The following is a 24,544-nucleotide window of genomic DNA, read 5'->3' as shown; positions in this document are numbered from 1 at the left end:
AAAAAATAAATTTTAAAAAATCAGCAATGCACAGAACCAGTAAATATATCATTTTTAACGAGTACATAGATTTTTGTAATTCAATATATCCTTGGCGAATCCAAGCTCTGTCTTAGTCAGTTGTGGAGTCCAAACACATCGATTAATGTTCGTCTACTGAAGATTTTTCAAATAAGTACCAATTACAAAAACGTCGAATTGATATGTACAGAAAAGAAAACGTCGAAAAGTCTTTAATCGATTAAAAAATATATAAATTTTGAAAATAAAGATAGACTCTCTGGGCTCTGCTTAACACGCCTTAATGAACCCCTGCGCTGATGTTAACTTCCGGGGTTAAGAACAGACTCAAGAGGGTTTGGTAATTAGCTGTAGCTCTAGCTACAGGTAAGCATAATTGCATTTTGTGTATTATATTGTATTCAGTCATTCTACAGTGTTAAAAAATGTATTTCACATTGCGTCTCTAATTTCGTTATCAGGCTAAATTTGCTTTAGAATTATCTAAATAGAATACACAGCAACGACTTGGACAGCTAGCTAGCTAGCTAACGTTAGCTACAAAACATTGTACTTAGACGTTAGTCATTGAGCTTAAAAGGCCCCTGCACGTTAAAACACTGCATGTATTGTCTTTGCATATAACCACGCAAAGGGCAAATTTGAGTGCACAAACCCACCTCCGAAAATTTGCTGTGACTTTTAAGCTGTTAACAAAATTTAGTGGTTATGGCAGAATTGCGCCTGTTTCGTTCACATCATAACGATCCTGTACTTTATGCTGTAATTTTGATATTTTGTTTTCCCACACAAGCTTCAGTTTAAATAATACCATATTTTTTTAAATAACAGCTTACAGTTCAGTCGACCGAATAATGTAAAACGCTACATGGGTCTATGTAACGAAGATGCTTTCACTCGTACTGTTAAAACCCTTTGTTTGTTTGTTTTTATTAAGAGTAACAACAATGAGCAGCGGAGATGCTAACCCCGCGGCCACACCCATGCCTTGTGAGGATGTGCAAGGCGATGGACGGTGGATGTCAATGGTGAATTTTGCATGTTAATACAAATGTGCTTGAGTGTACTGTTTTGTTTGTCATAATGTGTAGCTTTGTAATGTGACCGGTTTATTATTTTCCCTCTCTACAGCATAATCGTTTTGTCTCTGACAGCAAAGGGAAGGAACCTGATGTTCTTTTTGTTGGAGACTCTCTTGTCCAGCTGCTCCATGAGTTTGAGGTATGCTACATTTGTCTTTAGATTCCCATACATATATAAACTACTGGCAATTATGAGCAAGAATTCAGTGTGCATTTAGTTATTAATCAGTTTTGAGGTGATCTCAGTATGTAGATGACTCGGGCAACTGCATATCTTGTTTGGGTTTTTTAGCGACATGTCCTGACACACAAGCAGATAAGATCAATTAAAAATTACTTTTGGTAGTTGGTTTTGGATACATGGGTCCTTGTGAATGGGGATTCACTCAGTGAGTCACATTTTAGTAGGTTGATCCTTCACAAGAAGGCACTATCAGCAATAAAGCAGCTTTAATGCATGTAACGAAGGAAACCATCATTAATTGACATCACCAGATCTCATTAATGCACATATATTTACACTTCCAAAGTAAAAGGCTCTAAGGGCACCCTGTGTGAGTATACAGTACTATCAAAGGTAACAGCTGATGTTGCTGTCCTATGGCAACATCTCTTTAATATTCATTAAAGTCAGGCTGTAATTGGGAATGCGGGAGTGCATTCCCTTTCATGGTAGACAAAATTCCTCCAGAAAGCCATAAAATAACTAAGAAGAAAATGTATTTGTTCTGACAGAGCTGGCTCAATACAAAAACTCCTCTAGGCCATATGTTTTCAGCTACATTCCTGAGGCCCCACTGTACTGCCCAGTTCCTAATATAGCATTCTTGCTCCAGCCTCGTTATCAAGATGAAGCAGGTATGTAAGGAAGACTTGAAGCAGTCTTCCCTTCAGTAGGGATCAGGAGGGAACTGTAGGTAACTTCAGGACATTCAGTGGCAGGATAAAACTAGAGAAGTCTAGTAACAAGGAATAAAATAACATGGCACCTTTTTCTTTTTAAAATTAGATGCTATGATGAATCCCAGTGAAATCCTTCAACTTTAGAAATTATAATACAATCTTGGTGGTCAAAATCTTCTACACATGATTACATTTTTTATCTGTCTATGTTGTTGACAGGTATGGAGAAAGCTATTCTCCCCACTTCATACTTTGAACTTTGGAATTGGTGGTGATGCTACACAGCATGTTCTGTGGAGACTTAGTAATGGAGAGCTGGACCACATCTCCCCCAAGGTACAATCTGATTGGTACTTGATTGAGATTGCCAACTATTACTAAATATTGAAGCACATTTCAGAAATATACAGATATGGTGTTATATATATATGTGATTTATTGATTTGAAAACGTGGCCTTTTTCACCCTCTGTGTTTAGGTGGTGGTGTTGTGGGTGGGCACCAACAACCATGGCCATACCCCTGAGCAGATCTGTGGGGGTATCATGGCCATTGTTCATCTGATCAACCAGCACCTACCTCAAGCGCATATTCTTGTGCTGGTTAGTTCATTCTCCTGCTCAGAAACTGCTCCTGCTTTCTGTATTCCTCTGCTTCTTTCTGACCTGGGCAGGTTTGTGTGTCGGTCATGTGTTTTTTTTTTTTTTTTTTTCTTCTAACAGATTTTTCTCTCTCTTCCCTCTTTCCTGACAGGGCATTCTGCCAAGGGGTAAAACTCCAAACCCGCTGCGGGACCGAAATGCGAGGGTGAATGCTCTGGTGCAGGACGAGTTGGCATCTGTGTCTTACTCCTCCTTTCTGGATGTGGATCCAGGGTTCATCCACTCTGATGGCTCCATCTCCCATCAGGACCTTTATGACTATCTCCACCTCACACCACATGCCTATCAGAAAGTGTGTGAGCCACTGTACAAGAGCGTAAAAGCCCTTCTAGAGATGCATGCACCCTGACCACCACCCTGAAAACATGCTGGTTCCCAGACTGCCAGGAAGTCTGCCTCACACTGGTATTAAAGCACTATTAGAGACTAATATCCTTCACGTAGAAATGATTAAGGTCAACATTAAAACATACATAAACATACCCAGGACTTTTGTCCAACACTGACAAAACCTTCCTGATTCCCACCAAGTATACTGTACCATACATGTTCTCACAAAGTGCCACTGCACGGCATTTCATCTTCATTTATCTGCTTTAAACAATGTATCTTTAATACATTAAACATCTAAAGTGATGATTACATTTACATTTATTAGCTTGTTCAACTACGATGACACAATCTGTTGCTTTGCGAGTATGTTAGATTGGTACATTGTGCCATTTTTGTCCACCATTATCTCAGAGGAAAATACCTTTTTTTTTTTTTTTTCTTTTACCGTCAGTAGACTAGTGCAAGTCCATGCTGGAGTCTGCTCAAGTAACGATGATTGCTGGGTTGCGGTTCTTTTACTTACAAAGATGAATAAAAGAACCAAGAATATGTTGAATACGAATATGAATACCTTTTTGCTTTAGAAGCTGACACTAAGCCTCTACTCATGTTACTTGGGTTAGTAAGGAGGCAGCCAGAGTGAAGCGTTACAGGAATGAGTGAGCCGGCCAGGAGACGTTATACAGCCGTTGTCATTGTCTACAATGGGTTCTGTGCCTTTTTTGCCTTCCACAATTGCCAATATATTTTAATGTGCTTTTTATGTGTCTGTTATAAATTCTTATTTTGTCTTTTCTTCAAAGCGAAAGTATGGGAGAATTACACCATGTGTTTTGGTTTCAGTGAATTGGCAAGAACCCTTTTGGACCAAACAAACACAGTTCTACGACTGTGCAAGCACAGGAGAGCAACAGCTTTACCTTATTTGGGGTTTCCATGCTCCAATAAACCTGCTTCAGCCACATAAAAATGTTATTGATGAATATAAAGTATGTTTAGAATAGTGAAGATAGTAAAAAGTTGTACTGAGGCGCTCCAGGGCTTTACTTGGAGAATTCTTAATTGCAGGACATTTGTTGGTCTTGTAAATGGTTCAAATTTTAAGAGTCATTCCCCCAAATGCAGTGTTCTGGTAACCTGCTTCTGTGTAGTGGCATATGTTATGTGCTAATGCTACTCTGTCTAATGCCTTTGGTTACTATTAAAGTCTTTTTGCATGTAAAATCTTTCATGATAGTCCTGGGCACTGCACATGTTCGGTTTGGGGACTGTATCTGCATAAAGTACAATGAAATTACAAGTCTGTAACTAGTTTAGAACCGATATATTTAAATATCTTGCATGTTAAAGCGCTGGATTAAAACCACAGAACCATGCAAGCTAACATCTTTATATTGAATTTTTAGGCTTTGCGCTAGAATTCCCTGTTGGCATGTTTATAGTAAAGTTTATGAGAGTATAGGATGACCATGTCTGTAATGATTATGCCCTTTGGCTACATTGTTCTATTAATGTTGAACAATCTTCATTTGCACGTTTTAAGTTATTCCCACAAATAGCCAAGACTGAGTGTGTGAACCCTGTAAACTGTAAGGGGGCCTTGGGTCAATAAAACGTGCAAGGAATTATGACATAAGGGAGTGTCAAATTGATGGTGAAGAGCTGAATGCTAAAGTTTATGTTATTGTTACCAGAACCATGACAAAACATCCTCAAAGGTAGGTACACTCATGACTTGATGCACATGAGTGGCTTTTTCGGTGAAAAAGATGAAACCATAATAGATCAGTTTCTTGGTTATGTACTCCCTTTGGTATTTGCTTGAAATTAAAGATAAAGATGTAAATGTCTCTTTGTTTATTTACATGTGTGTTAATAATTTTTTTAGTCATTCTCAAGATCTGATATTGGCAAGAGCAAATTTAAAATGCCAGGTAGTAGCATTCCCATTAACCTTTGAGTTTGACGCAGGCTATGCCTGCAGTCTAGGTCTTACATGGAGTCCCTGACTAACATTAGTACTTCTTACATCTCAGGATTGGTGACTATATAAAGTGGAGCAATCGGAGAACTGTGGACTTCACATTTGGCCTACAGAAGCTTGTCAAACTTCAAAGAGCTGATCCTGTCTGCAAGTACTGTGGAAAAATTTATGTTTTTGCCTGATAATCGGCAACAAGAGCTGAACAAGGATGGTCTATCGTTTTTCATATTATTCACCTACTGGCGAGCATTCATGTGCAGTGATGCTGAATATGGTGTTAAAACTAACCTAGCTTATCCCCCCCATGTAAAAACACCTATTTTTCATTTTTGACATGAATGACTGTGGTAGACCACAGAAGTATTATGTTTTGTTTATACGCAGAGGCAATAACATAACGGTGAAGTTAGAGGGTTCTGTTGGTCTCATAATATTTCAGATAATTTATAATATATGGTGAGACACAGGATGAGCTGTAGTGTGCGTTCCATTTTAACGGCATTGAGTGTCAAATAAGATCTTTGGCACGATAAAGGACTTAAGTAAAAGAATGACTACTTTCATGTCCAACCTGCATAAAAACCCTAATCAGAAAAGTTGGCAGCTCCGTGCATGGAAGAAATGCTGTCAACATGTCAACTGTGATTCTGCTTGTGTTACAACAAGCTCAGGCACAATGTATGAAACCAGACACCGAGAGCTCCTTATAAATGCAGCGCCTGCTTCATCTCAACACATAGTGGCTTGCTGGGTCTCTGTATCCCAAATTCCATCCAGAAATTAGAAGAAAAACAAAAGTAATTAAACCGTGGTTTAATATTTTGAGAGAATATGAAATTCCTGGTGTTCCTGTTGGTCTTTATTATCATGGTGGGCTTCAGTGCTTTTTGTCAAGGTACTGTATTGTATTCTTTATAATTTTTTTTGTATTATTACATTTCATATTACATTTATAATTTTTGTATTATTTGTTCATCAAGTTTTTAGTTTCTGCAGCAGGTAAAAAAAAATAGTGTGATAAACACAAAAACAAAAGTCATGATGAAAAATGAATATCAGTGTCAAATGTATGAAAGCTTTAAAAAGGTTTCCATGTTCATGTTTGTACACTGGTGTATTTGTCCTTACAGAACATACAGACTCACAACAGTCACACACGGATTGTAAGTTGGCTACTATTTGTTTAGAATTTCATCAGTGGTTAGGTTGTGTTAAAATATCACTATGTACGCTAACCATGAATATAAATGTATTTTAGTGAAATTGAGGCAAACAGTGGCTGATGGTGTTGGTAAGTAACAGTAGCTCAGAGTCTGAGTTTTTCACAACACTTTTACAGGGGGAGCTTTTTCCTTCTTACTCAATATTTTTCTCCTTAATGGAAAAACTGAACATGATGGATTGTTTAATACCATAGCAACAGAATAGTGCCAGATAATGCCATATCTATTTATCTGAGCTATACTAAGAGACCTTTTAGAGATACAGAATAGTGCCTACATACGCAATGCCTTACCTTTTTATTTGAGCTATATTAAGAGAGCTTTTAGATAAACTGAATAGTGCCTAGATACATAATGCCTTACCTATTTATCTGAGATATATTAAGAGGGCATTTAGAGAAAAGTGGGTGCAAAATAATAGACTTTTCTGACCACTCTCTTTCTGTGAACATAATACAGCACCACCACGTGGAGATGCAGTGAAGCCTGCTGATGTTATCAGACACAGCCCCAAGCAGCGGGAGAGATCATGTGTTTGCGCTGGTGAGGCATCTTAGACTAGAGTGCATGGTACTGCAATAAAGATGGAATCACATAGAAATCAGGATGCTAGGACACACCAGGCCTTACAAAAACACAGAGAGAGAGCATCAGGGGTTTATTTTGTATACCCAAGCACACTGATATTACTAGCAGCACACAGGACAGCAGTGTGGTGTGGTGTTGTATTTTGTTACTGAGCTCCTTTGTTGTCAGTGCTTTGAACTTGTTTTTCAGAATCTGCTATGGTTTTCATTTATGATAGATGGCCCTTGTGTGATGCCCTTTCGCCATTCCTATTTACTATTTATAACGACACTGTCACCTTTTTATCCTTAGGGAAAAAAGAAATAAAACGAAAAAAGTGTGTCTGCAAATCTCCAAGTAAGCCACACACACACACACACACACACACTCACACACACACACACACACACACACAGGGCATCACAATCGTCTTCTTCCTGTGAGTTACAACCTTCTCAACTAAAATCTTGCTGTTTGTGTTGTTTCTAATGTTTTTTATCTACTCTCAGAGTTACTCACTAAGGCACAGATGACTCGTTGCAAAAAGATTGGAATTTCACAAAGGAGAAAATGCAGGAAACAGCACTCAGCAAGCATCAGTACCCCAGTTTAAAAGTCACCTTAATGATAATATTTAAACTGATATTTCTACTGCTTACATTATTGTGTATTTTTGTAGCCAAAATTGTACTGTGCATGGAACTAATCTTAGACACATTCCATGACAAAGCCTGTCATTTTGAAAGGGTAGATGTTGATCACATCTAAATATTTTATTTTCTGTAAAATATAACTTTTTTAAGTACTGACACTTTAAATCACTGAAATAGTATATTTCTACCGCTTGGCCTAAAACACATATGCGATTGAGATATATAATTTATACAGTTTTCACAAACATTTGCTCTATCTATTGTAAAATGTAATATAAACTATATCAAAAAGCCTTCTATCTGTATTGTTTCTGTTATGTATACATTCACAAACAATAAAAGTGCACAATATTCATATATATGTGAATATTCGGAACATCAAACTTGTCACTATAAATACAGTAAGTAAAGGCAAAATACAGCAGGAAGGACAGATTAGCATTAAGAAGTGGTGTACTAAATTCATGTGGTAGCTTACAATTTCAAGGCTTGAAGAAATTCATTTGATATCTCAATAAATGTCACTGCAGCCAGTAAAGTAGGAGGAACATAGCTAGTGTAATCACTGTGGTTATGGAACATAGCTGGTTTAATCACCATGGTTATGGAACATAGCTGGTTTAATCACCGTGGTTATGGAACATAGCTGGTTTAATCACCGTGGCTATGTATTACCCCACCCTACATTTGGCACCTGGTTGGCCCCAGCACTAGTATGTACCAGCAGTACCAGCAGTACCAACAGCTTATTGTGATTGCTCGTCTCTTTTGCCAAATACGTCTGGCAGGCATCACTGTTCAAGCATGTAACATCAGTGAGATTTCTCTGGAAACAGTTATTTTAGAGGACACCCTGATAAACCTGAAAAACCAGATTTCAGTATACTGAAACTCCAACATAAAGCATATATATATATAATCATTTGATATCATCATGTACCTGAGAAATGAGAAACTAAAATTGAGTGCATCCTGAAACCCAAAGAGGAGGCTAAATATAAACAAACAAACAAGTAAACAAGCGAAAAAGAGAGACCAGTATTCCAGCTACAACACTGACACAGCAAGAATGAGTGCGAGGCTGGAGGTCAGCAGGGCACTAGCCTGAAGAGGAGCCACATCACTGGGATCTGGGGAGGAGATTCAGGAAAAGAATGCTGAATCCAAAATTAGTACTACATTTTCCTAAACTAAATACCGCATGCAAAAACTGTCCATCCATCATTTTTAATCTTCAGTTCTATGAAGGGTTGCTACACTACCTGGGATGATGTAGGAACCAGAGAGTGCAACATTGGTCAGTGGGTTTCTGGCCACACAGGTGTAGTTGCTGCCCAAGGCCGACATTATGGAGATGAATATTGTGGCACCCTCTCCAATGTTGGTATTGTTGAAGATCCAGTGATAAACACTCAGCGGATGAGACTTTGCGTCACAGGTTAGTACAATGGCAAGCCTCACCTCAGCAGTGATTGTCAGGCTCACAGGCCCATCTGTTCACAGAGAGGACAGGCCAAGTCAGGAATCAGTATCAGATTGGTATAAAGATCACATGTCATGCATCATTGGGAAAGCCATGTCTCAATGGGGTGTGTTAATAATCCAGATTACTAACACACAATAATAGTGAATAAATGTTCTGCAATACTACAAGATTCAAAATTATAAAGGGAATTGTAAAAAAGATCAAAATTAGCAGGAAAATTGCTTACAGTTTGCATTTAGCTTGTAAGGTTTGCTAATGTGATTTCCTATGGCATTCTCTGCAGCACACTGGTATATCCCATCATCAACAATCTGCAGAGGTTGGAAGGCCAGAGTGGTGTTGTCCAAAGAAATGGTGGCTGTGGGTGTTGGACTGAATGCCTGGCCATCTTTAAGCCACTGAATGCTGCTGTAAACACCTGTTATGTTACAGAACAGCTGTAGATGTTTGGAGACAAGAGGAACGAGCATGCTTGGGGTCACCACCACAGAGAAGACGGCCTCTGAAAAACAAGCACAGTGCGGTATTTCACCAAAGGGATACATCTGACATGAAGGCCAAGAGAAAGATGAAGTGTGCAAAAGATGAAACCATTCAGTTGAATATGATTCTTTACGATCGCTTATTATTTTTTTAGGCCTGTTGAGTGCTGACTTGAGTTCTTGATGCGATCAAATATTAGGCGTGATTGGATATAAACCTACTGATGACAGTTAAGTTCCATGTTGCACTGGTGCTGCCGGCTGTGATGTTATTGTGGGCCACACAGGTGTACTGTCCACTGCTGCTTAAGGACAGAAGTCCAGTCTCAAACACAGGGCCCTTTGCAACATTCGAGCCACGGAAGTACCAGCTGTATTCACTGGGAGGTCGAGAGCGGGCAGAGCACTTCAGTGTCACATTAGATCCTGCCTCTGCTATAGCTGGACCAGAGATTGTAGAGGACCAAGGACCATCTAGGACACAAAAGCCAAAAAGAGGCCACTTTGCTATGCCTGCTGAAATCCATATTTGACCTAAATAATTTTTATTGCAACTGTAAATGTGTTGTTAATATTATGAAACAGAAGCAAGACAGTAGAAGTAGAAGTTTTATATAAACTTAATCCCATGTTTATGCAAAAATGTAAATCATTTCTCATTTACTGTAACAGTTCAGAGTAAACAATGATTATAGTTCATTATATTTGGTTATAAAGGAACTAATGATGCCTTCATGACTCACAGTTGACCATCAGCCTGTAGGGCACACTGGTCATGTTGCTCACAGGGTTGCTGGCGACACACTGGTAATCTCCGTCATCAGCGAGAGTGAGCTGGGTGAACAGGAGTGTCTTGTTTTGGTTGGATAGTAAGATCCTGCTGTCAGAATGCAAGTACATGCCATTTTTCTCCCAGTAAGTGGAGTCCACTGGACCCATGATGTCACAACTCAGAGTAAAGGACATGTTGAAAATGATCTGGTTCCCAGAAGGCACCACTGTAGCAGATGATATGATGTCTGGAGAAAAGAGATTTTAACCATAACCAGTAGTTATAATAGTGATAAGTGTCTGTTTGATTTTTTTCGGTCACATGTATTTGTTCTGCATGTGTTAAAACATTTAACTGTATTCTGCTCTCTTCACTGTCTGTCCCTCATGTCTTACAACAGAAACAATTATAACATCTATCATATGATATAGTCTTAAAATATTTATAGAATCGTGGTTGGAGAGAAAAGGTGGTTATACTGTACAGCGAATACAAGGTAGATGAAACATATTTTTATGGAAGAAAAAGAGTGATCATCTTCAGTTTTGGTCATATCAAGCATTTTTTCTTACCAATAACAGTTAGCTCCCATGTGGCATTGCTACTTCTGCCTGTGATGTTATTGTAGGCTACACAGGTGTATTCTCCACTGTCATTCAACGAGAGAGCTCCAATCCTATATGTGCTGCCTGCTGCCACCTCTGAGCCATTGAAGTTCCAGGTGTATTTACTGGGAGGTTGAGAGGAGGCAGAGCAATTCAGTGCCAGTGAAGAACTTGCTGCTGCAATGGCTGGACCATACACTGAGATGTTCCATGGTCCATCTTGGAGACATAGAAATACATTTTTTGGTATTATTTGGTATTATTTTTATTAGCTACAATGTAACTTTCACATGGAATTTGTTTCACACTTGTTTTGTTTCATTTTTCACAAGCTGATCAATGGAGACTGGTAATGTGTTTACGACTCACAGTTGACCATCAGCCTGTAGGGCACACTGGTCATGTTGCTCACAGGGTTGCTGGCGACACACTGGTAATCTCCGTCATCAGCGAGAGTGAGCTGGGTGAACAGGAGTGTCTTGTTTTGGTTGGATATTAAGATCCTGCTGTCAGAATGCAAGTACATGCCATTCTTCTCCCAGTAAGTGGAGTCCACTGGACCCATGATGTCACAACTCAGAGTAAAGGACATGTTGAAAATTGGCTTGTTCACAGAAGGCGTCACTATAGCAGATGATACTGGGTCTAATTGGAGAGATTTTTCATTAGTCACCATTAGCACAAATATTCCTGAATTCCTGAAGCTATACCACTTGATATTCAAAAGACAATTGTTTTAAATTGCAATCTCACCAAGAATGAAGATGGTTTTGCTGGCTGTAGTGTATCTGAGAGTGACTGTATTGTGGGCAGTGCAGGTGTAGGTTCCTGTCTGGTTCTGGGTTGCATTTGTAAGCTGTAAGTTTTGTCCAGATGTACTAAGAGAAATGTTGTTGTAGGACCAGAAGAACCAAGCTGAAGGACTGGAATCAGCAGAGCAGGTCAGAGTAATGTCTGATCCAGAAATGTACCCAGTTTTCTGTGGTGTGGCTATCATTGTCAAGTTACTAGGACCATCTAAGGGGAAAATATCAAGTTACGTTTGCCCGAGTTCAGTCATAGTGAAAAAAATGTGTCCTTTCTAAACTATACAAATTGAATGTTTGAGTACAAGCATTTATTTATTTAACTACAAATATGTAAAATAATATAAAATGTTTTTATCTTTATTCAAGATGACTGCTTTGATAAAGTGTATGACCTTGAAGTGTATGAAGTGTTAGACCTTATACAAGAAGCATAATTTATATAATCTTCATTTACAGTGTAAAAGATGAACTGCTGTAGACAAGATGTTGGAATACTCCAGCGTGAGTGTAACACCATACTCACAGCTGATGTTGAAGTAAATGTTCCCACTCGTTCCATTACTGACGCCATTTACCACGACGCAGGTGAAAGGCCCCTGGTCATATCTTGTCACGTTGGTTATAGTGAGGACACTTCCACCACTACTGAGCTGAACTCTGTCCCCGCTGGTGACCGCAGAACTGCTGTTTTGCCATGAGAAATTCAACTGTGTACCATGGGCGGAACAGGTGAGTGTAACACTGTCATTAAACTCCACTAGATTTGTCTGACTCACAGTAAAAGATACATTCGTGACTGGCTCTGCAAATAATAAAACACAAGGAGACCATTAGTTTCAAACTGCAGCTTTGCTAAATTTGGTGTCAGTACAATGCAAAATTTAATGATTACTTTTTTTTCTCTCTCTCACCATTGTTATTATCACTGGATCTCAGAAAGAATATGTAGAAAATTTAAATGATTTCAAATGAACCTGGCTATGGAACTAACACAACATACATCTTAACTATGTACCCAATGTAACAGTAACAAGTGTACGGCATGACACTGGCGAGACGAGACACAGGTGAGATGGATGCATCTCACACACATTGGACCACACCCACATTGGACCACACCCAAAGGAAATACATATATGGGCAATAACCAGACACAGACCACACAAACATACACACGCCCGAGGGGTCCGAAGCTACTTCATGACACCTAATCATTCATAACTGTTGACATGGGCTTGTTTATGTAAATTTACACTAACTTTCAAAAACCTTTACAAATTAAAATTTTTATTCACACTAACCCTTTCAATACCTAAAAAGTATAAAAAACTTTTTCAAGCTGTAATATGGTGTAGGTTGGGTAGACAGCTGAGTGTACGTTAGGTAAAACCAAAAGGTTAATAAGGCTGACCAAACAGGAGGGCAATGAAAAAACAAAATCATGAAAACAATGGTAAAAACCAGGTAGAGAAGGATAGTAGGCAGACAAAGGCATCAGAGAGAACCAAGAACCAGAGAGAACCAGTCAGCAAAAAAACAACGATACAAAGAAAGAAACAAAATAATATGCAGTACTAAACAGCTCAGAGCAGGCTTATATACACCAAACATGCCTTCATAAAGAAGAACAACTTAAATTCAACAACAAAAACAACATAAATTTAACATTCAGTGTATTGATGACAAATCCAGATTAGGAATAATTGAGGCCTGCATAAGAGATGGTAAATGCTGGATGTCGCTAAACTTCCTCGACCTTAATGATGACAAAACAGAGGTTCTCCTTCTGGGCCCAAAGGCCACAAGACAGAAAATACCAGATCTAATGCTAAATCTCACAGACTACCCCATTACTTCTGGTTCAGTAGCCAAAAATCTTGGCGTCATACTCGACTCTGACCTATCATTTGATAAATACATTGATAATACTACTAGAATAGCTTTTCTACATCTCCGTAACCAAGCTAAGAAATGCATTATCCCAGCAAGATGCAGAAAAATTAGTACATGCCTTTGTTAGCTCCATTACAGTAGTAGTAGACTACTGTAACTCATTACAGTCAGGATGCTCAAACAGGAATCTAAACAAACTTCAAGTAGTTAAAAATGCTGCAATCAGAGTTCTAACTAGAACTAGGAAACTCAATCATATCAGCCGAGTCCTATCAGCCCTGCATTGGCTCCCAGTTAAATTCTGTATTGATTTTAAAATTCTTCTATTCACCTATAAAGCACTGCACAGGCTTGCTCCTGATTACCTCCAAGAACTTATTTCCTATTATGAACCCTCACATCCACTAAGATCACAGGGTGCTGGCATCTTATTAGATTCAACAATTAATAAGGTAACAGCAGGGGAAGAGACTTTTCTTATAATGCCCCCAAACTATGGAATAACCTTCCAAAATGTGTCCAGGACTCTGACACAGTCTCAACCTTTAAGTCTAGGTTGAAAACATACTTATTTAGTTTGACCTTTGGTAATTAATGTGCCCCCTTAGATAAAGGTACAGATACAGGATGGCGAAGGGTTTTATGGTAAACTGGGGCACTGGTTCTGTCATCCTGTCACTTCATGTGGCCACTCAAATTTGTTGACAGTAGTGGGTGGATGCCAATATCTCAGGATCCAAGTCTGTGTTACCTTCTGGTTCTGCTCTTTTAGTTAGGCTGTAATAATTTAATGCCACACTCCATAAATGTTTATATTTCCTCTGTCCCACATATAATTCCATACAGAGCTAATTGTCCCACTTTTCTTATTTCCAAAAGGCTGCCTTCCTACCCAAGAAACACCTGCATATAAATATACACAAAGATGAGAACTCTTCATCATTCCCATCACTTCTTTGTTTATGTGTCTCTTTAATTACTATTGTCATGGTGACCGGCGTCGGCCAGAGGAGGAAGAGTTCCCCCACTGAGTCTTGGTTCCTCTCAAGGTTCCTCCTCAACTGTTATAAAAAGCGCTATATAAATAAATTTGGAAATTTGGATATATATGTTAATTGATTTGGTATTTGTAAATAATCATCTCGTTGTGAAAGTTTTGTCAATCAAATTGTAATTTGTAAGTAGGTTTCTAATTAGGGTCAGAATCATTTAAGGGTATGTGTTAAGATAATTATGTAGAGAGAATGTGTTAGTATTCTTGTGTTTGGCTGATTTAGTGTCACATTACATGTTTGGAAACTCACCCTGAACAGACAGTACAACTTGTGCTCGTAAAGGTGGGCTTGCACCTTGGAGTGCGTAGACACCAGAATCATTCACATTCACAAAACCCAGAGAGAGCTGGAGACTGGAAGAGTTGAAAGATGCTCTGTCTCCATAACTGCCTTCCAGTATGAACATTTCCTTGTACCAAAACACCATGACATTGCCTTCAAACAGCCAGTTGCCAGCTATAATTGTCGTTGCAGGGTTCAGCGTCAGAGTGACATTTCTACCCGCTGCAACAGGATTTGAGGATGGAACCACAATCAAAGGAGACACACCTACGACAGAGAAAATATGTTAGTTTATCTCATTTGGAAACTTTGCTCAATTTCAAAGATGTGTTTTTCTCAGGCAAATATACATAAATACATATTTTATAAAATTTTATTAAATTAATTTACACATTTCAAGACAATTATTTACACTTGATAAATAACAATCATACCCAGCTTAATTTAATATAGCCTACCAGAATACTTAAGATCTACTTTAAACACTGTCTAACCAGACGTTCTCTCAATGAGGAAACACCACTATTCCACTGTATTCTGTGCTTAATATGCTGAAGTATACCCAATGAATTATATACACATTTCAAAATACTGAAGTATCAAAATCACTCATTTATAAACAATTAAAATAGTAAGTATAAATACCAGTTATGTAGATGATGAGGATCAAGGTGAAGCAGTAGAATTTATACTCCATTTTGTCACTCCTATTTTTGTCCTACTTCACAATACACCAGATGGACATGAGCCTGGACACTTCTGTAGAGTTAAAAGGGAATGAAAGAGTGGTACAGCCACCAGGGACTGTGTGTCCAAATATTTGCATAGCTATTGCATTAGCACTGATACATGTGTCATGTGTGACCCAACCTCTCCTAAATCTCCACCCTAACCCATGCTCGCAGACACACATGCACACAGACGCTTGGCATTACAGGTTGGTTTGGCTGTGTCATGGTGTAAAGTGGCACCACTCCGGTTTTCTAGCTTGTTTTTTTTAACATTGTCATTAAAGAGGGTCTGTACCAATCAGAGTTCAGACCTTTGGGTTTATTTTAATGGCAGTCCACATTTGTGTTTGGTAAACTAATCTGATTAATGATACTGGTACAGAAAGGCAGTCTGAGGACACAGTACATCCATGCTGAGGACATGCTACTGCTTTTCACTTGCCATTTGAAAATGGTTGTTACAATTCAGTCTAGTTTGCTTGAAGATTCAGTCAGCATATATACATTTATTATATTATATACAATTGCAGCAATAAGAACATTCTACCTAATATATAATAATAATAATAATAATAATAATAATAATAATAATAATAACTATAATTAACTATACCTGTCTCAATACAACAATGTCACTAAGATATAATCAGTAAAGACAATGCTCAATGCCTCATAAAATATTCAAAATGGAAATACAGCAAACAGTATATGATATTAATACTTTATACATTACATATGTACAGTATGTAAAGTTGTTCATAATGGTATTATTCCAAATCTTAAAAATGATCTTCTTGAACATTCTTACAGCTGTTTAGAAACTTGTTTCTTTAGAATTCCCAGTCCAACTAGAAGTCCAACTAGGTTTCATCTGTCTGCCTGCATGGAAATGTTCAGTTATGCTGATTAGTGCTGATCCAAGGTCATTACTGCCTGCATTGCTCTTTTCCTAAATATGGGTTGTTTCAAACACATCCTTTTTTAAAATTTCACTCAGAGAAGCATGTTTGATCTTTTTCCAATTTTTAAAATAACTGACTCAATTTTCATATTAAAGATTTTAGGTTGTTTTATTTATGTTTATCCCATGACATATATTCATGTTATACAATTTGGTCTACATTATCCCTCACTCTCAAAAGATTTCTGTTTGATGCAGAGAAATCAGTTCTGAGTATTGATGTCTTACGTGTGGTATTTATGTGGTATTTAGGTGTTTTTCTACTTCTATGATTTATGATGACAGACTGTCCGTGTAGCTAACAAGGCTGGTGCTCCATGGTCTAATCAACGGTACTTTTGCACAATACCCTCTGTGTCCTATGTATAGATCTCCATGTCCAGGTGAGCACATACATGGATATGAATTACAATGAGTGAGTATGAATAAAAGACCCCTCTACCTGAAGCAATGATTTCACAATAAGGTGCTGCTCGGTTACTAATATTTGAACCAGATAAGCTTTAAGAAGTCAGTTATTTCACCTCCCTTGAACTCCACAACCAACTCATTTATAGCTCTGGATGCAGTAATATCTACAAAGTAAGATAGAATACCCTCCATAATTTCTGGAACCCCTGGAAAAGATGGAAAACAAACTATGTATAATTGCTGATCAATGAACACATGAAAAGTACTGTAATCTCAAGGAAGAACAAAGCCCTATACAATTATTTTAGTGCACACCTCTGGCTTACAACTTGTACTTAGCAACACCGGGGTAACTAGGGTAACACTAGGATAACAAACTGTAATGAAATAAAATTTACCTACAAGATTGCTATACATAATAAAGTAACCAGCAAGTGTTTGTAAAAGGTAGATCTTTTAAATAAAGTATCTGGTAAGTGTGTATTACCAGTCATAATTTACCTATAATTATAACATATAAGTGTTGCTTCCTTTTGAACAGCTGCTGAAGGCTTTAGAAGGAGGGCAAGGCTCAGTGGCACACACCTGAGCAGCAATGGCATTCATTGATGGATTAAATGTAAAAAGTTTAGTTTTACTTTATTTTAATTCATTTTTTAAATATTTTTTGGCATCAAACATGTGAGATGGGTGAAGTACACACACAAAAGAAAGACAGGAACTGATTAGCTCATTGTTGGTTCTTTGAGCAAGACCAAAGTCCAAATTCTCACAGAATATATGTAGAATTGGTCAAGACATCCCCCTAACATAAACCTGAAGATCTGACCTGAGGGTGAGAGGAAAGGGGTGTCCACAAGGACAAGGGTCAGAAGAGAAGATCATTTATAAATGATGTCCCACCTTATCCAGCACCATAAGAAAAGAATCTTCACAACGGGTGAACAAAGTGACACATATTTTCATATGTTCTCATATTTTCATGTAGAATGAAGCTCATGAACAATAAAGTCATCAACACACTGCCTATTCTGACCACCTTTAACAAACATTTCAACGCATCTGGAGGGTCAACATCCTGTAACAATTTTGGAATCTTCCTGTTTTCAACCACACAAAATGGGATTCCTGTTGCCAGTGTATGAAACGATTGGTTAATATTCACCCAGGCAATAAACGTGTCACATACTCAATATGGATTTAGCTTTCAATTAAAAAAAGTTAAAAATAAAACCAGACCATTCAGACTAGCATGAGCAATTTTTGTTAAGCAGTTTATAGGCATGCTTTGTTACAAGGGAACATGTTAAATATGTTTGAATATTATCATGTCTCTCTCACTGTCTGACTATCCACTGTCTCCCTTTGTCTGTTTTATGGTCTTCCTATCTATCTCTCCTCTTTGGACCTCTCGTAATGTCCATTCATGCCTCTAAAGGGCAAACATGACTGACACAGATTCATTGTGCTCTATGGGAAATGAGCTACATCTTTGTGAAACGTCTGAGACAATGTAACAAAGGCTGACAGTAAAGCACTGATGTAGATGGGTTGGATTACAGTGAAGACCTCAGCATCACAGTGTAAGACATTTCATACAAAGTCAAAGTCAAAGTCAAATTTAATTATGTAGCACTTTTTACAACACATGTTGTCACAAAGCAGCTTTACAATCGTATGGGTACAGACAGTGAAAAGGCAAAGCACTGATAGTTATGTGAGGAGCAATTTTACATGTTGCTTGCGGTTCCTTTTGATAGTCAAATTTAGCTAAAATTGTGTACAACACCTTCCTGTGTAACAACATAACAACTGCTATTTGTACCAAGGGTACATAATTGCTACTGCTTTATTAAACTTATTATAGTAATGCACAGAACTGAACCCATGTAAACACTGAAAACACCATAAAAACATGCTACAATGGTTACTCAAGTGTACAATATCAACCTTTTTATCCAATAGCCAACAAGCATTTGCCCCTAACCAATGAACATTTAGTAAGAGGCAAGACATATTGTGACATATGTGAGAGTGTGTGGAACAAAGGGTTTCGATGAATAAAGGGGGCCTGAAGCAACACAATGCTATCATCAAAAGGAACAGAAAGCAAACAGCGTCACTGCCCCCACTGCCTCACCCACCCCCCCACCCTCCCTCCCTCCCTCCCTCACTCCCAAAAAGATCTGCCCACTGGGATAGGACAGGCTTACTTTGAATCATTTGTTCTTTCAAAAAAGACATAGCATGAAATCATCCCAAAGCTCTTATATTGTCCCATAGTTCATATACAGATGGCCGTCTAGAACTTGAGTCAGTGGTATGTTAAATGTTAGAGAAACCTTTTAGAAGAGTTATTTCAGGTTATTTGAAAACATCTCTGTGGTCAATGTTACTCCCTCTTACGGTCAAGTTTACAGGCTAGTTTTTTGTTTGTTTGTTTGTTTTCACTACAACAGAACTGCCAGTTCAGCTTCACTCTGAGAACACACTCAAATGTTTAAGAAGTGGACAATGGTGTGTTTCAATTGCAAGTTTAACTTTGACATCCTGAGCACAGTGTATAAAATGACATTAATATGCTGAGAGGACTGGGCTGAACTGGACAGAAGTCATGCAGTTTTGTAGTCCAGCAGTAGAGAGCTGTTCCAGTATAGTGTGTGTTGCATCTACAGCTCCCCCTTCAGGCCAAAGGCAGAAATCTGCATCAGCAAGGTTGCACTGATCGTCACGGTAACGCTAGACTTGGCTGTCATGCTGTTACTGGCAAGGAGGCGTGGCTGTCCCTCTGCAAAAAAATAATAATAATAAATAAAAATAAAGAAAGAAAATCACTTGTATTGTACATTAACAGACTCCTTTTGCCACACAATATTCTTCCAAGTCATTTAGATGTAGTTTCAACATTAATTAATGAATCAGCTTTTATTGGTTAGTTTTTTAATTCATTTTAAAATGTGTGTATTAATCTAACATTGTTCTTCTGAAGGTTATACCTCGCAGTATACCTCTGAGGTATACAACTATTCTGAGGTATCTCTCTCTCTCTCTCTCTCTCTCTCTCTCTCTCTCTCTCTCTCTCTCTCTCTCTCTCTCTCTCTCTCTCTCTCTCTCTCTCTCTCCACTAGGTGGCAGCAGATCTCTGGCCAATTGCCCTTTTAACCCTTGCTTGTACCCACCTATAACAGTGACAGGTTTGGACATATGCCCAAGCTTGCCTGCTCCTGGGTTCATGGCGATGCAGGTGAACACCTGGGTCTGTCCCACCTCAGATGGGGTCCAGTGGATCCTTGTTCCCTCAGCGATGAACTTTCCCTTTGGAAAGCCAGCATGCAGGCCCCACTGCACGGTGCAGTCCACCCCACACTTGGCATTACAGCTAAAATTGTTCACCACACCCACTTCAGCCCTGTCTGGTCCAGTCAGGGTCACAATCACATAGTCAACTGCAGGAGGAGTTTATGATTAGCATGGCGTACACTGGTGGTGGTCAACCTTATCTATTCATATCCTGTAAAGCCCCAGTTATGCTTCTCACTTTCACTTCACAGGAAGTGTTTAGCTGACTGAATAACCTATCACTGCAGATGAAAGTCATTTTGATGTCTGTGGTCTGGTGTAGTCTGGAACACTACAGGAGAATACCAGGCACTCCAACCATTTATGAAAATGATAAAGTAAAGATTATGATGAATACTTTCAGTTACATATTTAGAACAATCCAAGACACTGTTCATCGTCTTGTACTACAACAATGCATCATCAGTTTCTGTGCCTGGCAGATTTGATTGCACCTTTTATATCAGATGTTTTTTTCTTGATTATCTTCAACACCATGCCCATTACAATATATGCACATATACTGAACTTGGATATTAGAATGATAGTAGTCATTGAAAAACTGTGAATTTGGTGCAATGGGCTTACAGTCATACTTACAGTTAATCCAGTAGTCCCTACTTATGACACTCACGCTTCCATTAATGACTCTGCACTCATACTGGCCACCATCACCCTTTTCCAGAGCACTAAATGTCAGTGTTGCATTGTCAGAGGAGAGAGTCATCCTGTTGTCCAATGAAAGGACTCCACCATCCTTAAACCAGACTATAGTGACTGGTGGAACAGCACCATTACATGTGAGGTGGAATGACCGGCCCACTTTAGGTGTCTGGTTCAGTAAAGGTTGGTCAGTTGACGGCATCACAGCAATGGGATCTGCAAGAAGACAGAGGAAAGGTCACTGTTTTTCTGACGTCACCTGCTCACCAGTAATGTCTAGCCTGTTAGTTTAAGTGTAGTTGCATTAAATATGCTGCAGGAGCGTCTTACTTATCACCGTCACCAATCTAACCAACGTGCTGACGCGACTCTTCTGGTCTTTATCTGTCACGGTGCAGGACAGTGACACGAACGTACTCATGCCGTTGGCAGTCAGTGTGAAAGTGCTGCCTGCGATAGACTGGCCTTCCACTGTCCAGGTGTAAATGCAAGAAGGTCTGCAGACTGCAGAACATTGGTAGAGGGCACTCACTCCAGCCACCACCTCATCTGGCCCAGAGATCTCCACCATGTGGGAATGATCTAGAAAACATGCACAGTCTATCATGGGCACCTGCAATCTCATTAACTATATATGTGCAATCCAGCCCTGCTGTATTCTGATTTCTCTGCAATCATCCAAAATTTGTTGATAGTGTCTTAACATTCCTCAAAAAAAACAAAAAAAAAACAATCACTACTGATGTTATGCTAATGCTTGCACTATTGATACAATTTCAAATATCAAAAAAGGTAAATTCTGTACTTCTGAGGGTTTTATTTTTCATTTTTAAATGAATAGGATCAGACTAAAAACAGGGGAACAGACTAACTCACCAGCCATAACCAAAGGTACAGCACCTGAAAAGACAATGTGTACATGTGTGAAAGAAGTGACAAATAACAAGTACACTGAAATGACAAATGTCTAGTACACTGAAAAAATAAACTTTGTTTTAAAGTAAAATGTACTCTAAAATGTACTCTTTTAGAGTAAAATGATTACGGTCGTAATCTACATTGAAATATTGAAAGATTCAATGAGAACTAGAATTGATTAAAAAAATATATACACAATTTAATCATGTAATAAATGAACTCTGGAAAGAGTACACTTTATTATTAAATTTACTCATAATATTTAAATGTTTTATTGTAATTGCACATAAATCTAAAATACTTGTACATAAAGCTAAAAATACAAGTCATTGTTAATCTTATGGTATGTCTCATGTTTGAATCTGTGTGTGGATTTGGACAAGACAAGATACCTGCCATTTTTCAAAAGAGAGGGATTTTGAGGAAGAAACGTTGGGGGATTTTGTTGGAGTTGCTGTGTGGATTTGCCTATCTCGGTTGTAAGGTAAGTTATTGCCTTCTTTATTGCATTCATGATATTATCTGGTCCATGAACATTTTGGTACTTTAAAACCATGTCAACATGTACAGAGGTATTTTTACAAACGTAACCTGACAATGGCCAAGGCCCTGAAATGAAGGGAGTGCTTGATGGAGATACCAGAGGGCTGGTGGTTCACCCAACCAGATCACATGGCTTTACATGTGGACCAAGCATCCAGTCATACACAGAAAACAAAGGGTCTAACTAAAAAGGGAGACCTTCTTGTTTTAACCAGATCTGGGACAAACCGGCACAAATCCAGGTCCACACTAAACCAAAGGCTACGGTGGCTGACAAGAAAACATCCCTCAGAAAGCACTCTAGACATACAGAAGTAACACAGTCCTTCACAGAACAGGAAAGCAAAACTCAAAACGAACCAGGAAGCAATGTTACCAGTTTACCATTTTACCCCCAAAGCCTGTGTGCATGTGGCATATACCAAGACTTAAAGCTAAAAGCCCCTGATTGTTTGCTGGCTCCCTCTGGTGGCCACCTGCAGGCACTATTAGACACCTACATTTCATAGAAATACTTCAATGTCTATGTAACTGATGGTCTCCTTGTTCTTCTCCCATCTGGTTGATAAACGATGCAGATAATCTAGATAAACCTGTTATTTAATAAGTGGTAAAGGGATAGCATAGTTTTCATAATGTTTTAAACAGAATAGCTGGACAGATATACAAGCACCATTTTGCACATCAGAAAGGCATCTGTGATTAAATTTGTCCAGTGTATTCGTGTTGTTAGAGGAACACCGTGAAAAACAGCAGCAACTTACAACTCAGCATAGTGTAAACTACATTTTCACAGTGCCGTGAGGTACACAGATGAGGAGATGTGAGGCAATGTCTGTTCCTAATCCAAAATGTATCTTATATTTTTGCAACATACTGCATTCACAAGTATTTAGTAGGTTCTTTCTAACACAGTCGGGGTTGCTGTATGAGGAAGGATAGAGAAAGCACTAATAGATAAAGAGATCCACCTTTGTGCGTAGTGCCTATAAATTTGGCCTTTTTCTTTTTGATTTAGCACTTCCTTATGTCCTTGTTCTTTTGCCCCACTTTCCCATGCTCGGACAACAATTTAAATAAAGGATTTTCACACATGCACACGGCTACCTTGCCTTACACATGGGAGCTACACAAGTATTTTATGAGGCAATTATGAAAACACATGATAAATTAAAATAGGAGTCATTTTACCTGTAAGTGCCAGTAGCAGGTTTGTGTATATTAAATTCATCTTGAGCTGCATATTCAAATCTCTCTTTCTCTAGATCTTAAAATTGTAGTAAATGTACCTATAGAGCTCTGTGTATATAAATTGATGGGAAGGTCAGTAGTTTCCAAAATTGCAACATAAATTCTGACATCATATTAAATGACAGTTGGCCTGCTAAAACAGTAAATCTTTGTCGTTTGCTTGTTTTCTTGCTTTGATAATTGTTTTAAAGGGGTGATTTTGTGATGTTCACCGATGCACCAGTAAATTCAAGACGCAAAAAGCAACAAACTCAGAGTTTGTGCTTAAGTACAGATCTGATCTGATTTATTTATTTTTTTGTATGTGACACAAGCTCAGCTAGTGGATTCAGTACACGTTTAACACTAGCTTTAGATTAATTATAGAAATGATCACATTTAGGAGGTGTTGATTTGTTATTGCTGCTTTTCTCTTTATATATACTGCCTCTAGGTGACATTGTGCTGGGTTCCACTGCTATGCAGATAACACTCAGTATTTTGTCCAAGCTAAACCAGAGGACAGATCTCAGCTTAATATTGCTGCGGAATGTGTGAAGGACATCATACACTGGATCATGAGAAATTTTCTGTCACTTAATCCTGACAAGATAGAAGTGCTTCTGTTATGCCCACAGGCAGCCAGGAGTATGAGCTCCAACTATATAATAAACCATTATGGACTCCCAATCACACCTTCTTTAACCATTAAAAAATATTGGTGTCACTGTGGATCTCAGTTTCTCGTTTGAAGCTCATTTATATAATATCTCTAGAACTGCCTTCTTCCACCTTAGGAACATATTGTCTTCCTAGGATGTAGAAAAGCATTTATCACTTACAGATTGGACTACTGTAATGACTTTCTCTCTGGCTGTACTACTAGATGCTTAAACAAGCTCCAGCTAGACCAAAATGTAGCAGCACTGACTTAGAT

At 38.5% G+C, this 24,544-nt stretch overlaps 3 protein-coding genes across 5 annotated transcripts; 1 reads left to right on the top strand and 2 right to left on the bottom strand.

Annotated features, from left to right (window-relative positions):
* The first annotated feature begins 238 nt into the window (after positions 1-238).
* On the top strand, positions 239-6,751 carry pafah1b3 (platelet-activating factor acetylhydrolase, isoform Ib, gamma subunit). 2 transcript variants are annotated; one of them, XM_076991250.1, is made up of 9 exons: positions 239-387; positions 959-1,049; positions 1,153-1,242; positions 2,226-2,342; positions 2,485-2,607; positions 2,759-5,879; positions 6,115-6,147; positions 6,243-6,275; positions 6,667-6,751. In XM_076991250.1, the coding sequence occupies exons 2-6, from the start codon at positions 969-971 to the stop codon at positions 3,014-3,016; spliced, it is 669 nt and encodes a 222-aa protein (XP_076847365.1). In that variant the 5' UTR covers positions 239-387; positions 959-968; the 3' UTR covers positions 3,017-5,879; positions 6,115-6,147; positions 6,243-6,275; positions 6,667-6,751. The 2 variants fall into 2 exon arrangements, with proteins under 2 accessions (XP_076847365.1, XP_076847366.1); XM_076991251.1 differs by lacking the exons at positions 6,115-6,147; positions 6,243-6,275; positions 6,667-6,751 and having other exon boundaries at positions 344-387; positions 1,176-1,242; positions 2,759-4,636.
* A 103-nt stretch (positions 6,752-6,854) lies between these two features.
* ceacam1 (CEA cell adhesion molecule 1) lies at positions 6,855-16,000 on the bottom strand. The gene is made up of 11 exons (XM_076991239.1): positions 15,457-16,000; positions 14,779-15,078; positions 12,105-12,383; positions 11,526-11,789; positions 11,142-11,417; positions 10,740-10,991; positions 10,139-10,414; positions 9,618-9,869; positions 9,140-9,415; positions 8,690-8,920; positions 6,855-8,557 (listed from the first exon to the last, which is right to left on the bottom strand). The coding sequence occupies exons 1-11, from the start codon at positions 15,506-15,508 to the stop codon at positions 8,475-8,477; spliced, it is 2,541 nt and encodes an 846-aa protein (XP_076847354.1). The 5' UTR covers positions 15,509-16,000; the 3' UTR covers positions 6,855-8,474.
* A 3,097-nt stretch (positions 16,001-19,097) lies between these two features.
* On the bottom strand, positions 19,098-23,726 carry LOC143493099 (cell adhesion molecule CEACAM1-like). Of its 2 annotated transcripts, none has more exons than XM_076991249.1 (6): positions 23,569-23,726; positions 21,793-21,816; positions 21,334-21,498; positions 20,854-21,132; positions 20,094-20,360; positions 19,098-19,702 (listed from the first exon to the last, which is right to left on the bottom strand). In XM_076991249.1, the coding sequence occupies exons 1-6, from the start codon at positions 23,618-23,620 to the stop codon at positions 19,584-19,586; spliced, it is 906 nt and encodes a 301-aa protein (XP_076847364.1). In that variant the 5' UTR covers positions 23,621-23,726; the 3' UTR covers positions 19,098-19,583. The 2 variants fall into 2 exon arrangements, with proteins under 2 accessions (XP_076847364.1, XP_076847363.1); XM_076991248.1 differs by having other exon boundaries at positions 21,247-21,498; positions 23,569-23,705.
* Positions 23,727-24,544: the final 818 nt, after the last annotated feature.

The sequence above is a fragment of the Brachyhypopomus gauderio genome, unplaced genomic scaffold (genome assembly GCF_052324685.1).
Source record: "Brachyhypopomus gauderio isolate BG-103 unplaced genomic scaffold, BGAUD_0.2 sc81, whole genome shotgun sequence".
NCBI lineage: Eukaryota > Metazoa > Chordata > Actinopteri > Gymnotiformes > Hypopomidae > Brachyhypopomus > Brachyhypopomus gauderio.
The sequence above is the reverse complement of the archived record's forward strand: the minus strand, read 5'-3'. Positions and strand labels throughout refer to the sequence as shown.